Source organism: Mustela erminea, chromosome 6 (assembly GCF_009829155.1).
Source record: "Mustela erminea isolate mMusErm1 chromosome 6, mMusErm1.Pri, whole genome shotgun sequence".
NCBI lineage: Eukaryota > Metazoa > Chordata > Mammalia > Carnivora > Mustelidae > Mustela > Mustela erminea.
Window position 1 is genome coordinate 106094401 of NC_045619.1, and position 15221 is coordinate 106109621.

The 15221-nt window shown below is 45.0% G+C and overlaps 1 protein-coding gene across 1 annotated transcript in view; it reads right to left on the minus strand.

Annotated features, from left to right (window-relative positions):
* Positions 1-15221, minus strand: part of NINJ2 (ninjurin 2) — a 94629-nt gene that overhangs the window by 69287 nt on the left and 10121 nt on the right. The window contains exon 2 of the mRNA XM_032349181.1: positions 8496-9089. Within this exon, the coding sequence (XP_032205072.1) occupies positions 8496-8528 (33 nt within the window). The 5' untranslated portion in view covers positions 8529-9089. The remainder of the gene's footprint in view (positions 1-8495; positions 9090-15221) is intronic.

Sequence of the window (15221 nt, forward strand, 5' to 3'; positions counted from 1 at the left end):
CTGCAAGACAATCTCTCCTCGGTGCCAAGATTAGCGGAAAATGATAGCTTTATACAACCCAATTATTGTTTGATTCCTCCAGCCCCTATCTGACTCAGCATTCCAGATTTGCTTAAGATCCGGGGACAAGAGTTTTGTCAAATCCTTTCTCATTAAGGCTGGGCACTACAGTCTAGGGGAGGTGTGTTTAAGAGTCTACCCTTGAATTAGACAGCCACAAGTGTGAACTTCCGCTCTGCTCCTTGCTAGCTGTGTGACTTTGTGTAAATGATTTAACTTCTCTGAGCCTCAAACCCCTTATTGGGCATAATACATACCTCCTGGAATCCAAGCAGCTGTTACCACATACGTGCCATTATTCTGAGACCTGGTTAAGTTTTCTTTAGGCGGGAACTGAGGCTAGGGTCACTAATTTCATCTTTTCATCCATTTTCTGCGGTAGAAATTATTATTCCCACTTTGCAGATAAGGAAACAGCCTCGGAGATTAGATAGCTCAATGAACTTGGGGCAGAAAGTTGGAGACCTGCAAAAGCTGGAATTTTGTTTTATTTTTACTTCTGCATGTGTACTCTCTCCAGCCGTCAGCATCTGCGGTCTTATCCCAGTCTTTGACTGGTCCAGAACCTGTTTCCCTTAGTCACGGCGTGAATGTGTCGTGATGGCCAATGCCACACCACTGCGTGCTCTCCTCAGTTCCGCCATTGCCCTTCCTCCCCAACCTTCCCTAACCTCCCCACTACCTTGCCCCCACCCCCGATTTTACAGCTTCTGGATTTCCCTTATTAAAGAGACAGCTTGTCTCTTTGAGAAGCAGACAGAACCGCCCTAGACTGGGATGCTTTCCAGAGTACCTCCCTTTAAAGGGAGTAGATAAGTAGGTCACATCAGGATGGTAGGGGAGGAGGCCGACTTCTAATGGGAAGGAGGAAAAGTACTGCACATCACGTGGAGAATGGAAGGCAAAATAACAGGCCTCCTCTCTGTATCTCTGTCTCTCTGCTTCTCTCTGTCTCTCCATCTCACAGTCTCAGTGGCAGTTCCCTGCTGGCCACTACTATGGGGACCCCATAGGGCATACTGAACTCTTGGGGTCCGGGATGCCACTGGAAACCACAGTGAGCAGGAACTGGAAAATGCATCTCCTTGCTAGCTGTGTGACTTTGTGTAAATGATTTAACTTCTCTGAGCCTCAGACCCCTTATTGGACATAATACATTCCTCCCGGAATCCAAGCAGCTGTTACCACATACATGCCATTATTCTGAGACCTGGTTGGGTTTTCTTTAGGCAGGAACCGAGGCTGGGGTCTTCCTTCGTTCCCTTCCGTCCTACCCTGCCTCCTCTTCAGGTCCTCCCACAACCACCAGTCTATGTTTTCCATTTATATGGAGAGGAGAGATCTCCGCTTGGAGAGAGGATTTGGAGCTCCTGTCCAATTCCTGCTCCCTGAGGCGTTGAAAGCACAGAGACTTGCAGCTTAGAGGTTCCACGGGGCTGGGAGGGCACTGGCTTTGCAGCGATTGCTGGGAGCAGCCCAGGATCTGGTTTCCAGAGATTCTGCTGTGGCAACCAGAACAAGTCCCGGGCCTCGAAGAAGAGCAGCTTCCCCACTCCCAACCCAAACCCCATCGAAGGCAGCTCGCCACGAGGCACGCGATGAGTGCTAAATGACAGAGATGGCAGTGAAAACCGGAGACAGAGACAGGGCAGGGCGAGGCACTAATGGTCCCGCACTGCCAGCCCCGCCCTGCCCTGCCCTGCTCTCCCTTGGGGCGAGCCCTGTTTGAATCCTAACGCCTGGCGGTCACTTTCTAGGGGCGGTCACATTTCTAGGAAACTGCCTCCGAAGCCTGGTGGGAGAGGAGGCCATGGTCAGCTAGTGACACCAGCCCAGCTGTCTACAGATGAGTGCTGAAAATGGGTACCCAGGCAGAAGATGGGTCGCTGGCCTTGGTGCATGGGAGACCGGGTTGGCTTACACATGCAAAGACCAAGGCCAGATTCTTGCACCTGGGACTAAACAGTCCCAGTTCCCTGAATGGGGCTTTGGAAACAGAGTTCACCTCTGCAGAGGCCCAGGGTTTTCCCATGCCTCGGCTCAGAGCCTGGTGGACTGCCAACTCTGAGACTCACCGCTTTAGGAATCGGATGAGCCTTTGTGCCCAGACACTCTGGATTGCAGGATGCAACTTGCTCCCACCTGGCTGCTGCCCCCTTGCCCTGCTTCCTCCCATCCCCAAGGCCCTGTATTCCTGAGCTCTCTCTGCTCCACCCCTGCAGGGAGGGAGTACTTCCCCACTTCCACCCCAGGTGTCTGTGCCTTGGGGGAAAGTTCCATCCTTGCCCACAGCTGCTCTTCTTCCTCCATGTGAGGCAGGGCCGGGTGAGGACATCATCTTCACCTGGGCCCTTCCTTATGCTTCCTCTCCCGAGGCTGGTCTAACACACTCTTCCCCAGGCTGGATCCCGCCCACACCACCTCTCATCAGAGGGGGTAGAAATTCCCACAGGTATGTGGCAGGCAAGTCGTAGCCATGGCAGGGTGGCGGTGGCCCCATATTACAACAAGAGACTTAGATCCTTTGTGCTCTCAGATGGTGACAGGTAGCTCCTCTCACCTGGCATCCCATCCAGCCTGAGCCTCTTGCTTTGCCAGCAACCCTGCCTGATCCCGGTCCCTGCCTTGCTGTAGGTCCTGCGCAAACGCAAGCACTACTCCTGGCTTATCTACGATTGCCTGGGAGAAAGGGGCCCAGGCTTGGAGCCTCCATGGCAGCCCCCCACAGCAATCAGCAATGTATCTGGGCAGCAGTTCTGAAACTTTGGAGGGCATCAAAATTACCAAGAGACTGGTTAAAATACAGATTGCTGCGCCCCCGTCCCCAGGGTTTCTGATCTAGTAGGTCTGGAGGAGGAACTGATAATTTGCATTTCTAACCAGTTCCCAAGTGATGGTATACTGCTGCTCCAGCAACATTTGAAAACCAGGGAGGGTGATGGGTGTTAAGGATGGCATGGGATGAGCACTGGGCATTTTACGCAACTTATGAATTACTGAACACTACATCTGAAACTAATGATATACTATATGTCGTCTAATTGAATTTAAAAAAAAATAAAGATTCAAAAATTAAAAAAGAAAAGAAAAGAAAACCACTGAGCTAGAGTATAGAGTATAGCTAGAGTATAGCAAATGGAAAAACCAGGTTTGATCTCTTGCCCTGCCACTTTCTTGCTCTGAGATCTTGTACTTGACCTTTCTGAGCTTCATTTCCTCTTTCAGTAAAGGTGGAGTCTTGACCACTGGATGACTAGATTAGAGGATTAGATTTCATCATGTATTTGGTAGAGCCTCTCATTGTGCATGGCAAATTGAATTATGAATTAGTCAACAAATATAGTATATATTGAGCATTTTGTTGTCCATTGGATACTCTTCCCAGTGTCATGGCTGACTTTGGGCAGATAATATGTGAGGATTCTAAGACCTAGTTAAACATCACAACTCTGGACTATTTTCTCTCCAATAAAATAAGACCTTCGGTCTACCAGACTAATGGCCCCTCTGAGTCCCATATAGAAAGAAGGTCAATTCTGGGAGGGACCTTAGGTCTTGGGAGGCATAGCCTCATTCCTTTTCCTTGCCCACCCCTTTCTAGGACCTCCACCTGGGAGCTCGTGCTTCTGCAGAGCAAAGAACATCAGTCACCGGTCAGCTCATCCTCGAAGAGAGTAACGTGGCCTTCACTATCCATCATGATCTGGTTCCAACCTACCTTTATAATCATAATTCCACTGTTTTCCCTCCATCCACCTTAGAGCCTAGACAAATGGGACTACTCATCCTTCCCCCAATACACCCTGTGATGCTCTGCTTCCAGGCCTCGTTGTCACTGTTCTCACCACTGAAATATCTTCTACTGGTCAAAGTCCTACTCATCCTTCCCAGTCTAAGCAATGACTGCCTCTTCCAAGAAGTCATCCCAAATCCTTCTGTCATCTGTCTAGCTAGCTAGCTATCATCTTTGTATCTGTCTCTCTACTTAAGACAAATGATTTTGTATTTTTCTTTAAATGATTGAAGGACAAGTTACTGCAGTTGTTAGGTATAAGAGCTAATTAAATCAGGATACAACCACTTCACCCCCTCCTCTTTGTGTCCCTCTGAAGGGACTGCGTAGAAACTCAGTGGTCTGCAGGTTTGTCCTGGGATTTCAGATTCCTAAAGTCTGTTCTTGAAGCATACTGAGACATAAAACACAAGAGTGGAGACACTATATAAAACTTTTAAAATGAGGGATGGCCACTTACATACAAGGAGATGCCTACTTACATAGAAGACTAGTCAGCTGTTTATTTTCTATGGTAATCAGAGTTGGGAATAAATATATATGTGTGTATATATATGCTCATATTCACGGATTTGCATATAGGCACATCTGCTTCTCTAATTTTCTTTTTTAAACTACAGGGTTTTTTTCCTATTCTAAATATATGCATTGGTGAAAATGTGCAAAGGAAATAAAAAGTAAAAATAAAAGTAAAGTAAAGGTAGAAAGTAAGTCATTCATAACCCCTAAATAACCAGTATTAACATTTTGTTGTATTTCTTGTGAATAGTTTTCGTGCACATATTTACTCTATATGATTTTTAAAGGAATTGGGATAAAATGTTTATATACTTCTGTAACCTACTTTTTTGATTTACATATGATTAGCATTTTGGTACTCTTTTAAATATAATTCCCAAACACTGGAAAAAATTGTTTCATGATATCAACTTACAGATGTACCAAAATGTATTTAATCATCCCCTCATTGTTGGATACTCCTTTTTATTATAAACAATATTTCAGTGAACATCCTTACATATCTGAACACATGTCTGACTATTAGGCCCATTCTAGAAGTGGAATTACTGGGTCATTTTTCTTTTTTAAAGATTTCATTTTTTTAAAGTAATCTCTACACCCAACTTGGGGCTCGAACTCACAACCCCAAGATCAAGAGCCACATGCTCTACCAACTGAGCCAGCCAGGCACCCCATTCTGGGTCATCTTTAAGTGTCTTGATATACACCATCAAACTGTTTTCTGGAATTTCCATTTGGAAACACCTCCTCCAAAATGCTTTAGCTTCATGTTAGCAATAAAAATTTTGAAATCATTAAGTTTGATGGATCCGTTCCCTTTTTTGTAATACCCACTATAACTATAAAGATGGCCATTCCAATAAAAAATTATCAGCCAGTGGTAGTTCCTTTACTACCCATTGGTGGTATTATACCCCATTTTTGGGAAATACTGTTTTATTTGAACAGTTTCTCTATATTATAGTTGTATATATTTCTTCCACTTAATTATAAGCTTTCTAAGGTTAGGCACCATGGTTTATTTGGTGCGTCTTACAGTGCTGAAGCTCAATAAATATTTGTTCTCCCTTTGGTTTGGTTTGGTTTGGTAATGGGATAGTGAGGAATAGGAATCGATCTATATACATAATATAAATGATGTCTTCAAGATCAGGATTATAAGGGATATTTATATGGTAAAGAGAGTTGCTCCAATTTAAATACTCTGCCATCATTATTTGAACTTGAGTTTCGAGGTGTTTAGAGTGGAAAACAGTAAATCATTCACATACTTTCTAGCTGTTTTTCTTGGGGTAAATAATACATTTGCAAGTTTAAGAATTAGTCTTGGGGCTTTAAACCAGAGTAATACTATTTAGCTCATGTAGAATTCATCCCACCGTAATGGCTCATAAAATAAGAACACTTTTCCAGACCTAGCAAGCACAGAGGGAAATAGAGGGTCATTGATTAGTAAATACCGGTCAGTAGATGAAATGGCTTAGCTACAGCCCATGTATCTTTACCATCCCTGGAAAACCTCAGAAACAGAGGAACTAATATTTACTATGTATATAATATTCTAGGGACTTTATGTATGTCTTTCCTCTGGATTTCCTATGGTAGCTGCCATGTGAGGAGAGGGTAAAATCATACTACTAGGGATCAGGTGTTTCTGCCTCTCCTTAATCCAAACTTGCCTTCTTCCCAGAACGGCAATGACTGATCCTGAGAAGGGTCCAAGACCTAATCAGATCCAGAGAGCTGGTCAGGAAGATGCAGAAACTCATGGATGATCTTCTGACCAACAAAAAAACTAAATGACCAAAGGCAGGTGTGAACAAGATATTAGAATAAAAGAGTATAATTGGAGAAGAGAGAATAACTCTAATAAAGAAGAGAAGGGCACCCTAACACTTCAGTTACCGGGTAGAAATGAAGGCATTTATCAAGGCCTGGCCAGTAATGTTCTCCTCCTTAGTTCCACCTACCTCTTTCTTTCTGAACCATTCTTTCAAATGTAGAGTCCTTAGCCCATAACTCGGGATTGTTTAATTCATCAGTGCATAAAAAAACTTGTTCTTCAGAGACTGAAAATGAACAATACTGCTTCTTTAGCTACTAAGGATCCAACGAAGACAAGAACTAGAGGAAGTAAAAAGAAAATACATCGAGGGGGGCACCTGGGTGGTTCAGTTGGTTAAGTGTCTGACTTTGGCTCAGGTCATGATCTTGGGATTGTAAAGTGAGCCTGGCATCAGGCTCCCCACTCAGTGGGGAGTCTGCTTCTCCCTCTCCCTCAACCTCCCTCACCCTGCTTTCTCTTTTGGTCTCAAATAAATAAATAAATAAATAAAATCTTAAAAACAAAATATACCCTAGCATCAGAAGACCTGGGTTGAGGCCTGACTCTGTCAGGGTCTGAGTCACCTTCTGCCTATTATTCACCCTCTCTAACTTATGGTTTCCTTAAGTTAACCACATACACGTATTTTCTGAGCAACTACTCTGTACCAGGCATTGCCCTGGGCACTAGGGCTACAGCAATGGGAAAAAACCAGAGGAGATCCTCTTCCAATGGCATTTCTGTTCTGAGATTGCTTAGATTGGATAAGTAATCAAACACTGTAACTTCAAATAGTGAGCAGTGCTATGGAAGAAATGGAACAAATGATAAAGACAAATTGGAAAGAGGGTTCCTCTGCAGAGAGTGAAGGGAAGATCTCCCTGAGGCAGAAACATCTGAGCTGAGATCTGAATGTACTAGAAGGAGAAAGACAGAAGACAGCAGACTTGAAAGACCAGAAAGACAGAAAGACAGCAAACCCTCAGTCAGGACCACATTTGGGACTGTGTGACCATCAAGGAAAATGGACCTGTGTTGTGGTTGTCCTGGACCAATAGCTTTGAAACAGGACTTCTGCTGATCCTAGGATTTCCCTGGCTGTGTACCAGGGGTGATGGGGCTGGGGGTGGAGGTTTGACTAATGCCAGGCCCGCAACACCCTGCCCAACACACACTCCTTTTCTATTTTCTTTCTTTTCATTTCTTCTTTTTTTTTTTTCTAAGATTTTGTTTATTTATTTGACACAGACAGAGAGAGAGAGAGAGAGGGAACACAAGCAGGGGAAGTGGGAGAGGAAGAAGCAGGTTTCCCACTGAGCCCAGATGTGGGGCTCGCTCCCAGGACCCTGAAATCATGACCCAAGCCGAAGGCAGACACCTAACCGACTGAACCACCCAGACGCCCCACGCACTCCTTTTTCATCTGAAACACACACCAGGGTGTTGTTGAAGCTTTTGCCTGAAGGACAGATGTCATGATCAAAAATCCTTGGTCTCAGAAGCCCTTCTCCACTCCGTAACCGTCCAACTCTATGAAACTTTGCCATACAATCTCTGTGATCCCTACAGAAGGTTGACTTCATCCACTAGACAGACAGGGAATGCTGGTTCCAGGGTCCTGGCTCTCCTCTCACCAGAACAACCTCACCCCTTCCCCTACAATGATAGATTGTAACCTCAGATGCCCTCCAAGCCTGTCCCAGGTAGCCAAGGACATACATCTCTGCCTCCTCCTAACACATGACACTGACTTCCTCTTTTCCCCCCACCCCCGGCCAAATGAGACACTCTGCCCTACACAGGAGAGCTTTGTGGAGAGAGCCAAGGAGTGGTTCTGGCTTTTTCCAACCTGTAAAATGCAAAGTTGGCCAGCTGCCTCTCTTCTTAACTTTGAAACTCCTATCTCTTCATGTCTCTAGAGAACCACCCGACAGCTCTCAAATAAGTCTCTACTGTCCTGGGGTTTGGAGGAAAGAGCTATGCTGAACTTGAAATCATCTTCTGGTAACATGCATCTAATTAGCTCTTTGACTGACAAGAGGAAGCAGAGGCCAAGAGGGATTTAAACAATCCCTTTCTCGCGTATTTCTAAACAAGCAAAGAACCAGACAGGGAAATGGAAAGAGAGTAAAGAGACAAAGCTTAGGGGACATTTGAAGAAGCCGGTGAGTAAGAAAGAGAGGGGGAGCTGAGGAGGAGAATATCAAATGACCAAGATATCAATCCTTCCTTCCCTCGATGTTCGCTCTGCTCCCCATCTCCACCCTCTCATGCTCTCTCCCAGAGAGAACTTACTTGGAGGTCGATGATTTCCGTTTCTGATTCCATCTTGCTGCCTTCAAGCACCGGCCTTCACACGCACTGCTGCTGCTAACCGACTGCGTGGGCTACTCCAGGCTCTGCTGTCTGAGTCTCTCCTGCTTTCTTTGGGTGGGAGAGAGCACACAGCTGGCAAGACAGACCTGCTATTCATCCATGTGCTGTGGGAAGCCTGTCCTGACCTCAGCCCCTGCAGGAAGTGTATACATGCATACCCTTGGTGCGTGTGTGTGTGTGCACATGCGTGTGCACTCCAGGGGCTGGCGGGGGCACACTGATAGGTAGCCTTTTGAGTTGGTAGTGAGAGCATCATTTTCTTGAGTGGCGCCAATACCCCCCCAGCCCCAGAGGGGCTGACGGAGCTCACTCAGTCTGCTTTGAGTTAGTAGCTCTACTTGCTGGCATAGAAACCCTGTGGATTTATCAAGGAAATTGAAAAACAGCCTGAGGATGCTGTCTGACTTCGCATTGGTGGAACTGAGTAAGGTCCCCAGTCCACAGGGTTGGGTGGACTCCAGCATATTCTCAAGATTGAGGCTTAGTGACCTCTTCCTCTTGGTCCCCTTGTCCCTAGAAGTTAAAAAGAAAAGATTGTAGTTTACTTATTAGGCTCCGAAACATAAGCCTTGTGCTACAAAGTGAGTAAGCAATAAACTTTGGTTGACAGGTTATTTGACGTCCTCATTTTCTCCCTTCATCGGGCAGGAAGAGAGCAGGAGAAAGTTATACCTTCAAATTCTGTTTAGGCAAGTGGTTGCATTTTTCTCTATTTTTTAAAATAAAGTTACCAGGAGTGAGTCTTTTTTTGGGAAAGCTTTTCTTTCTCTTGTTTACCTTAGAGCCTAAAACTCTTCTGGCTGGTCCCTGAACCTAGTTTTAGACACTAGCTTGTGGACGTGTGGGTGTGGGTATGTCTGCGAGCACACAGGACAGGGACAATGTTAAATGGGAATCATCCAATTCAGAGTTTAAGGAAACGAGGAGAGTAACAGTCACAAATTTACTCTCACCACACTTAAATGTGCTGCCCAGGGTGTGTGTGGGGGTGGGGGGGGGCATTTGTTTGTTTCTATTAAATGATGTAATGTCCCCACCACCCTAGACATGTGGTGAGTGGGAGGGTCGGTCAATGGGATGAGGATCACATTTCAGTCTAGTCTAATAAACACAGTTGGATTTAATTTAAACAGTAAACAGTCCAGTTTAGAGAGAATGCGTCACCTTTCCAATTTCCAATCCTCTCCCCCAAAGATGGCATCTAGGGTGCACAGGGGAAGGGGTATGATTTATATATACTTGGAGGTGGAGGGGTGATGGCTCTTCGAGGTACCTTGGAGCCTCTGCTAATTTCTCCTCTGGAGCTGCTGGGTGGGCTCTGTGTTGCCCCCTGAGTTGGGGACTGCTGGGGAGAGACTGAGCCTGGTCCTGGGTCTGTTCCTGGGCCTCCTGCTGCTGTCTGTGGCCTGATAACTCATGGTCCATTCTCTCTCTGCTCTTCCGGACCCCGTGGGCTCCCTTGTTGACTTTGCCCCGTCTCAGCTCTCCGTGGTGATGTGATCATCCAAAGACCTGCTATGGCTCACATGTGCTCCTGTCCCAGTGGTACCAGCTCAGTGGCCCACCCCCTCTAAGATGATCCCTTCTAAACTCTCCCACCACATACTTGGCTACATGGGAACTGAGAGATACGGACAGATACTGGGGAGAGACAAGCTCAGCCCCATTTCTGGTAGAGAATTTGTTTTGATGTGGCTGCTCCAACTAGTGCAAGGGCAGACTTTAAGGTGATCTCTTTCTGGACTCCAAAGCAGGAGTGACAGATGGAGCCAACTCTCTTCTCAGCATTCCTTCAAAGATCTATGGGTAATAAGCATCTCTCCCATCCCCCAAAACAACACCAGGGGATAAGTGCTATTCTAAGTGCTTTAACACACACTCAACTTACTTAGTTCCCATAACAGTTCTGCAAGGTAGCTAATATTACTACACTTGTTTTACAGATGAGGAAACAGAAGCATGAAGAGGTGAAGTTGCCTGAGGTTGAACCGAGGTTCGAACCCAGGCAATTAGGATTCAGAGCCTATGCTCTTATCCATGATTTTGGCTCAGAGCAGACAGATGGAGACACACGTCTGAATACCTGCTTTCTCTTTCTCTACTTTAGTTCTTCCCACGATTCCTATAATCTAGAATCAGAAAAGGCGGATTTTGTGTTCCTTCTCTTCCTGTTTGGTTGGGACATGCCTTATATGGAGCTCTATTAAAATAATTCTAAGAGGAAATAAAGAAATTTAGAAAATCCCCATTCTCAGCAAAACCTGATGAAATTCTCATTCTTGACAAAACACAACCAAAATATCATCTTGCTGGAAAAATCTCATTTTGGGTGTAGGAAGCAAAATATCAACATTCCTGTTGCGACGATCCCAATCATTCTTTAGATAATATGGGTGCATCTGGCTAAATAGAGAGGAAATCAGAACAAGAAAATGCCAAACAGAAAATCATCTGAACATATTCCTTTCCTACCCCCAATTTCCTATTGATTTCAAAAGGAAATAGCTTGGTTTTGGTTTGGTGAGACCTTTCTAGATTTGTACCTTTCCTAACCTCATAAGCATCATTTGGAAGTAAATTTGGGTTTGGAAAGTGGTTTATCTACTGTGACTCTGGACCAAGGGTCAGCAAACTTTACTGTATAAGGGCCAGAGAGCAAATATTTTTTAGCCTTGGAGGCCAAATGTTGCAACTACTCAGCTCTGCTATTGTAGCACGAAAGCAGCCATAGACAGTATATAAACAAATGAGTATGGCTGTGTTCCAATAAAACTTTATCTACAAAAACAGATAGTGGGCCAGATTTGGCCCCACAGGTCATAGTCTGCTGACTTCTGTTCTAGAATATAAATGGAAAGAGAATCTGGAGGTCTAATTACCACAGCCATGTCCAGTCTTCCAGACCGTGTCTTTAAACCTGATTCCCACTTGAGAGGTCACAGCTGAGCCACTACTGTGAGGATAATATGTTAAACACTAACCATGGGGATATAAAATGACAAAATACGTGCCCTTGTGAGACATAAGCATGGAAAGTTAACCTTTGTGAAGTGTGTTCTGACATTTGGCTGTGATACTGGAACTCTCCCTACCTGTAGATTATCCAATCTAGATAGGAAAGTTTTTTGTTTTTCTTCACTGGGAGGGTGACTTTTTCAGTGTGAAGCCCAGGGGACATTTTTAGGGAAACTGCCTCTTGAGGAGGATATTTTTTAGAATATCCTTAAACTGATAGAGGTATAAACACTCACAGCAACTCAGAAAGTGGTCATGGAATGCACGGCCTACGATGGGACCCTAGTGGTGTCTTGCTAGGTAGGAGGAACAAAGAGTGGCCATGTACGGAAGATACTGGCAAGAAGAAGATCCCTCAATGGTAAATAATGAGGAAAACCCCAGGGTGAAAACCAGGTGATGTAGGTTCCTCTCTGCGTGCTGAGCTACTGTGTGTTCTTAAGGCAAGTCACATGACTTCTCTGGGTCCTATTTATGTTCTCCTTTGTGAAAAGTGAAGCTGTCAAAAAAGATGAGTCCTAAGATGCCTTCAGCTCTTAAAAGTCTGTTTCTAATGTGTGTCTCTATTAGTCACTTCCTGCCTGACAGTAAAACATCCCAGATCCAGGTCTGAATTTTGATATGTAAAAGTTAAGGATCACTAATGGAATATCTATGTAGTTAGAAAAATTTTAGGAAAAATGATCTCTATCTGTTACCTCTGCTAGTGAGAGCAGGCAGAGCAGATCTAGAACAAACAAGATATAGGAGTGAGAGTAAAGGCACACTTCACACACAAATTCCTTTATGCTCATTTACACATTAATTCACCTGCTTCCAGACTCACTGCTCCAGGAACCCTAGGACCAGGATGGATGGAAAGAGAAACTTTTGGGGCACCTTGGAGGGAGCTACCCATTCAGGAATTGATGAGGGGCCCAGGTTGGCCAAATGGTAATTCAGAATTACATTGGGTGACATTAGCCCTGTCTACTGGAACTTTCTGCAGTGACTGAAGTGTTAAAGAACATTTACATCTTCTCAGTTCGGCCAAGTAGCTGTCAACCATATGTAGGCAGGGAGCACATGAAATGTGGTAGCGTGGCTGAAGATCTGAATTTTAACTTCCATTTCATTTTAATGGATTTACATGTAAATAGCTAACACCTACCATATTGGACAATGGAGCTCTAGGCCAAAATTCAGTATATTTAAAACACTGCTTAGCTCTGGCCATCACGTATTTAACAATCCCATTCTGGCCACTCATCTCTTGAGAGAGGTTCATCAAGCAAAAGCCTGATTTGACATAAATAGGAACCCAGGGAACACAGCTCTCATGGGAATGCCCCCACAAGCCCCGGGGATGCTCTTGGTTGTGGTGAGTAAAATTTCCCTTTGTGCTTTTGCATTCAGGGTAGGGGGATTTTAACTGTGACTCACTCTTTGATGAATGATTAAGAACGAGCCTCTTCATGTTGCTATGCAACACTTGCCACCTCTCACCTCCGTGATCAAGTTGAAAGGTGCCTGGCACTCTCTTGGTGGCGTAAGGAGGCTGCTGGCTGATCTCAGTAACAGGAGAGAGACGCTCTGGTCTTCAATATTTTAAAGCAAGGGAACCCTTTTCTCATTTTTAAAAATGAAATCTTATGCAGAAGGTAATATAAAGCAGGTAAGGGGCTCCTGGGTGGCTCAGTTGGTTAAGCATCCAGCTCTTGATTTCGGCTCAGGTCATGATCTCAGGGTTGTGTGATCAAGCGCGGAGTCTGCCTAAGATTCTCTCTCCCCATCTCCCTCTGCCCCTTCCCACCCCTAAACAAACAAACAAACAAAAAACCAGGTTAAAGTGCAGCTGCTCAGATCCTGAAGTCATATTCACTTTTGTCCCGCCCACTATTTTTCAAGTTATCCCTTAAGCGACCTCTGGGGCACCACTTTGGGACAGCTGGGGCTAAGCAATCATAAGTCACATGAAATGCCACATTAAAAAAATAAAAGGAGGGGCGCCTGGGTGGCTCAGTGGGTTAAAGCCTCTGCCTTCGGCTCGGGTTATGATCTTAGGGTCCTGGGATGGAGCCCCGCATCGGGCTCTCTGCTCAGCAGGGAGCCTGCTTCCTCCTCTCTCTCTGCCTGCCTCTCTAGCTACTTGTGATCTCTCTCTGTCAGATAAATAAATAAAATATTTTTAAAAAATAAAATAAAATAAATAAAAAAATAAAAGGAAAGGAAGATTTAAAAAGCACAGCCCAAATTATGGCCACTTATCCCAGCAGCAGATGGGATGCTGGCCCACACGGTCTTTTCAGCAGACAGCCGCGTTTCTGCAGTGAGATCTGAGAGTCACTGTTACGCCATTTCCCAAAGAGCTCAAAGGACTGGCTTAGGGGCCTGGGAAGGATGAAGGCTGGAAGGTGCTATGGGGGAAGGGCCCCCAGGACAGCACACACCGCTTTGAAGACTGGGGGAAGGGGCGGGGGCAGGCGGCTTGGGGGCACAACAGTGGGATTCTGAGTGGTGTGAAAATCAGAGCTCTGAGACCGAAACAGCCCTCCAAGATGGAGGTCTCAGGCCCAGTACTTCCTCTCACCGATGACAGAGGCAGCTTGGTGGTGAAGGTGAAATGAGAGATATAGAAACTGAATTTCCTGGCTACCCTTTGAATCACAAGGGTGAGTATATGAGTGTTAAGTATGAGTGTATTTGAGTGTGTGCATGACAATCATGGGAGTCGTGGTTTAGGACTTCAAGGAACTCTACATATGTAATTTCATTTAACCCTTCCAATGATCCGGTTGCAATTTACAATTGAGGACCCTACAATCAAAGGACTTGCCCAAGATCACTCAGCTACCATGTGATGGCGTGAAGACTCAAGTCAAGATTTCTTCTTTCTTTTTTCTCCACGTGGTACCACTTAACACACCGCTTCCAACCCCTGCCCCACACACAGATATGCCAGTGTGATGTGCAATAACTGTCACACACACACACACACACACGCACACACACTATTGTTATTGCTGCCCTTGCTGTGGGGCTGAGTATGTCGTTGATGACAGAAACGTATCATCAATGCAAGGGGACAGACCTAGTTTTTACCCTAAGCCATGCTATTTACTAGCTGGGTGTGTTTTAAAGTATAGAACCCATTTTATAGAGGAGTTTCAGGTTCACAGCAAAATCGAGGAGACAATACAGAAAGTTCCCAAATATCCTGCACCCTTACACACGCAATTTCCCCCACTATCAACATGGGAGCCCAGAATGGTACATTTGTTATAATTCAGGAACCTATAATTCATGATTCTCCAAGTCCAGAGTGTTCACTAAGATTCGTCCTATGGCTTTTGACGAGCTGTGCTTTTGAGCAAGTCACTTGGCCTCCCTTCCCCCGGTAAAAATGGGGACCTTAGTATCTATTTTATAAAGATCATTGTGAGGATTAAGATAAATCAGAACACAGACGTAAAGCAGATTTCCTTTCTGGCACAGAGTGAGAAGCACTCGTTAAATGGAGCTAATATTGGGGCACCTGGCTGGCTCGGTTGGTACAGCATGTGGCTCATGATCTTGGAATTGTGAGTTTGAGTCCCACGTTGGGTAGAGAGATTACTTAAAAATAAAAATCTTTTAAAAAATGGAGCTAAT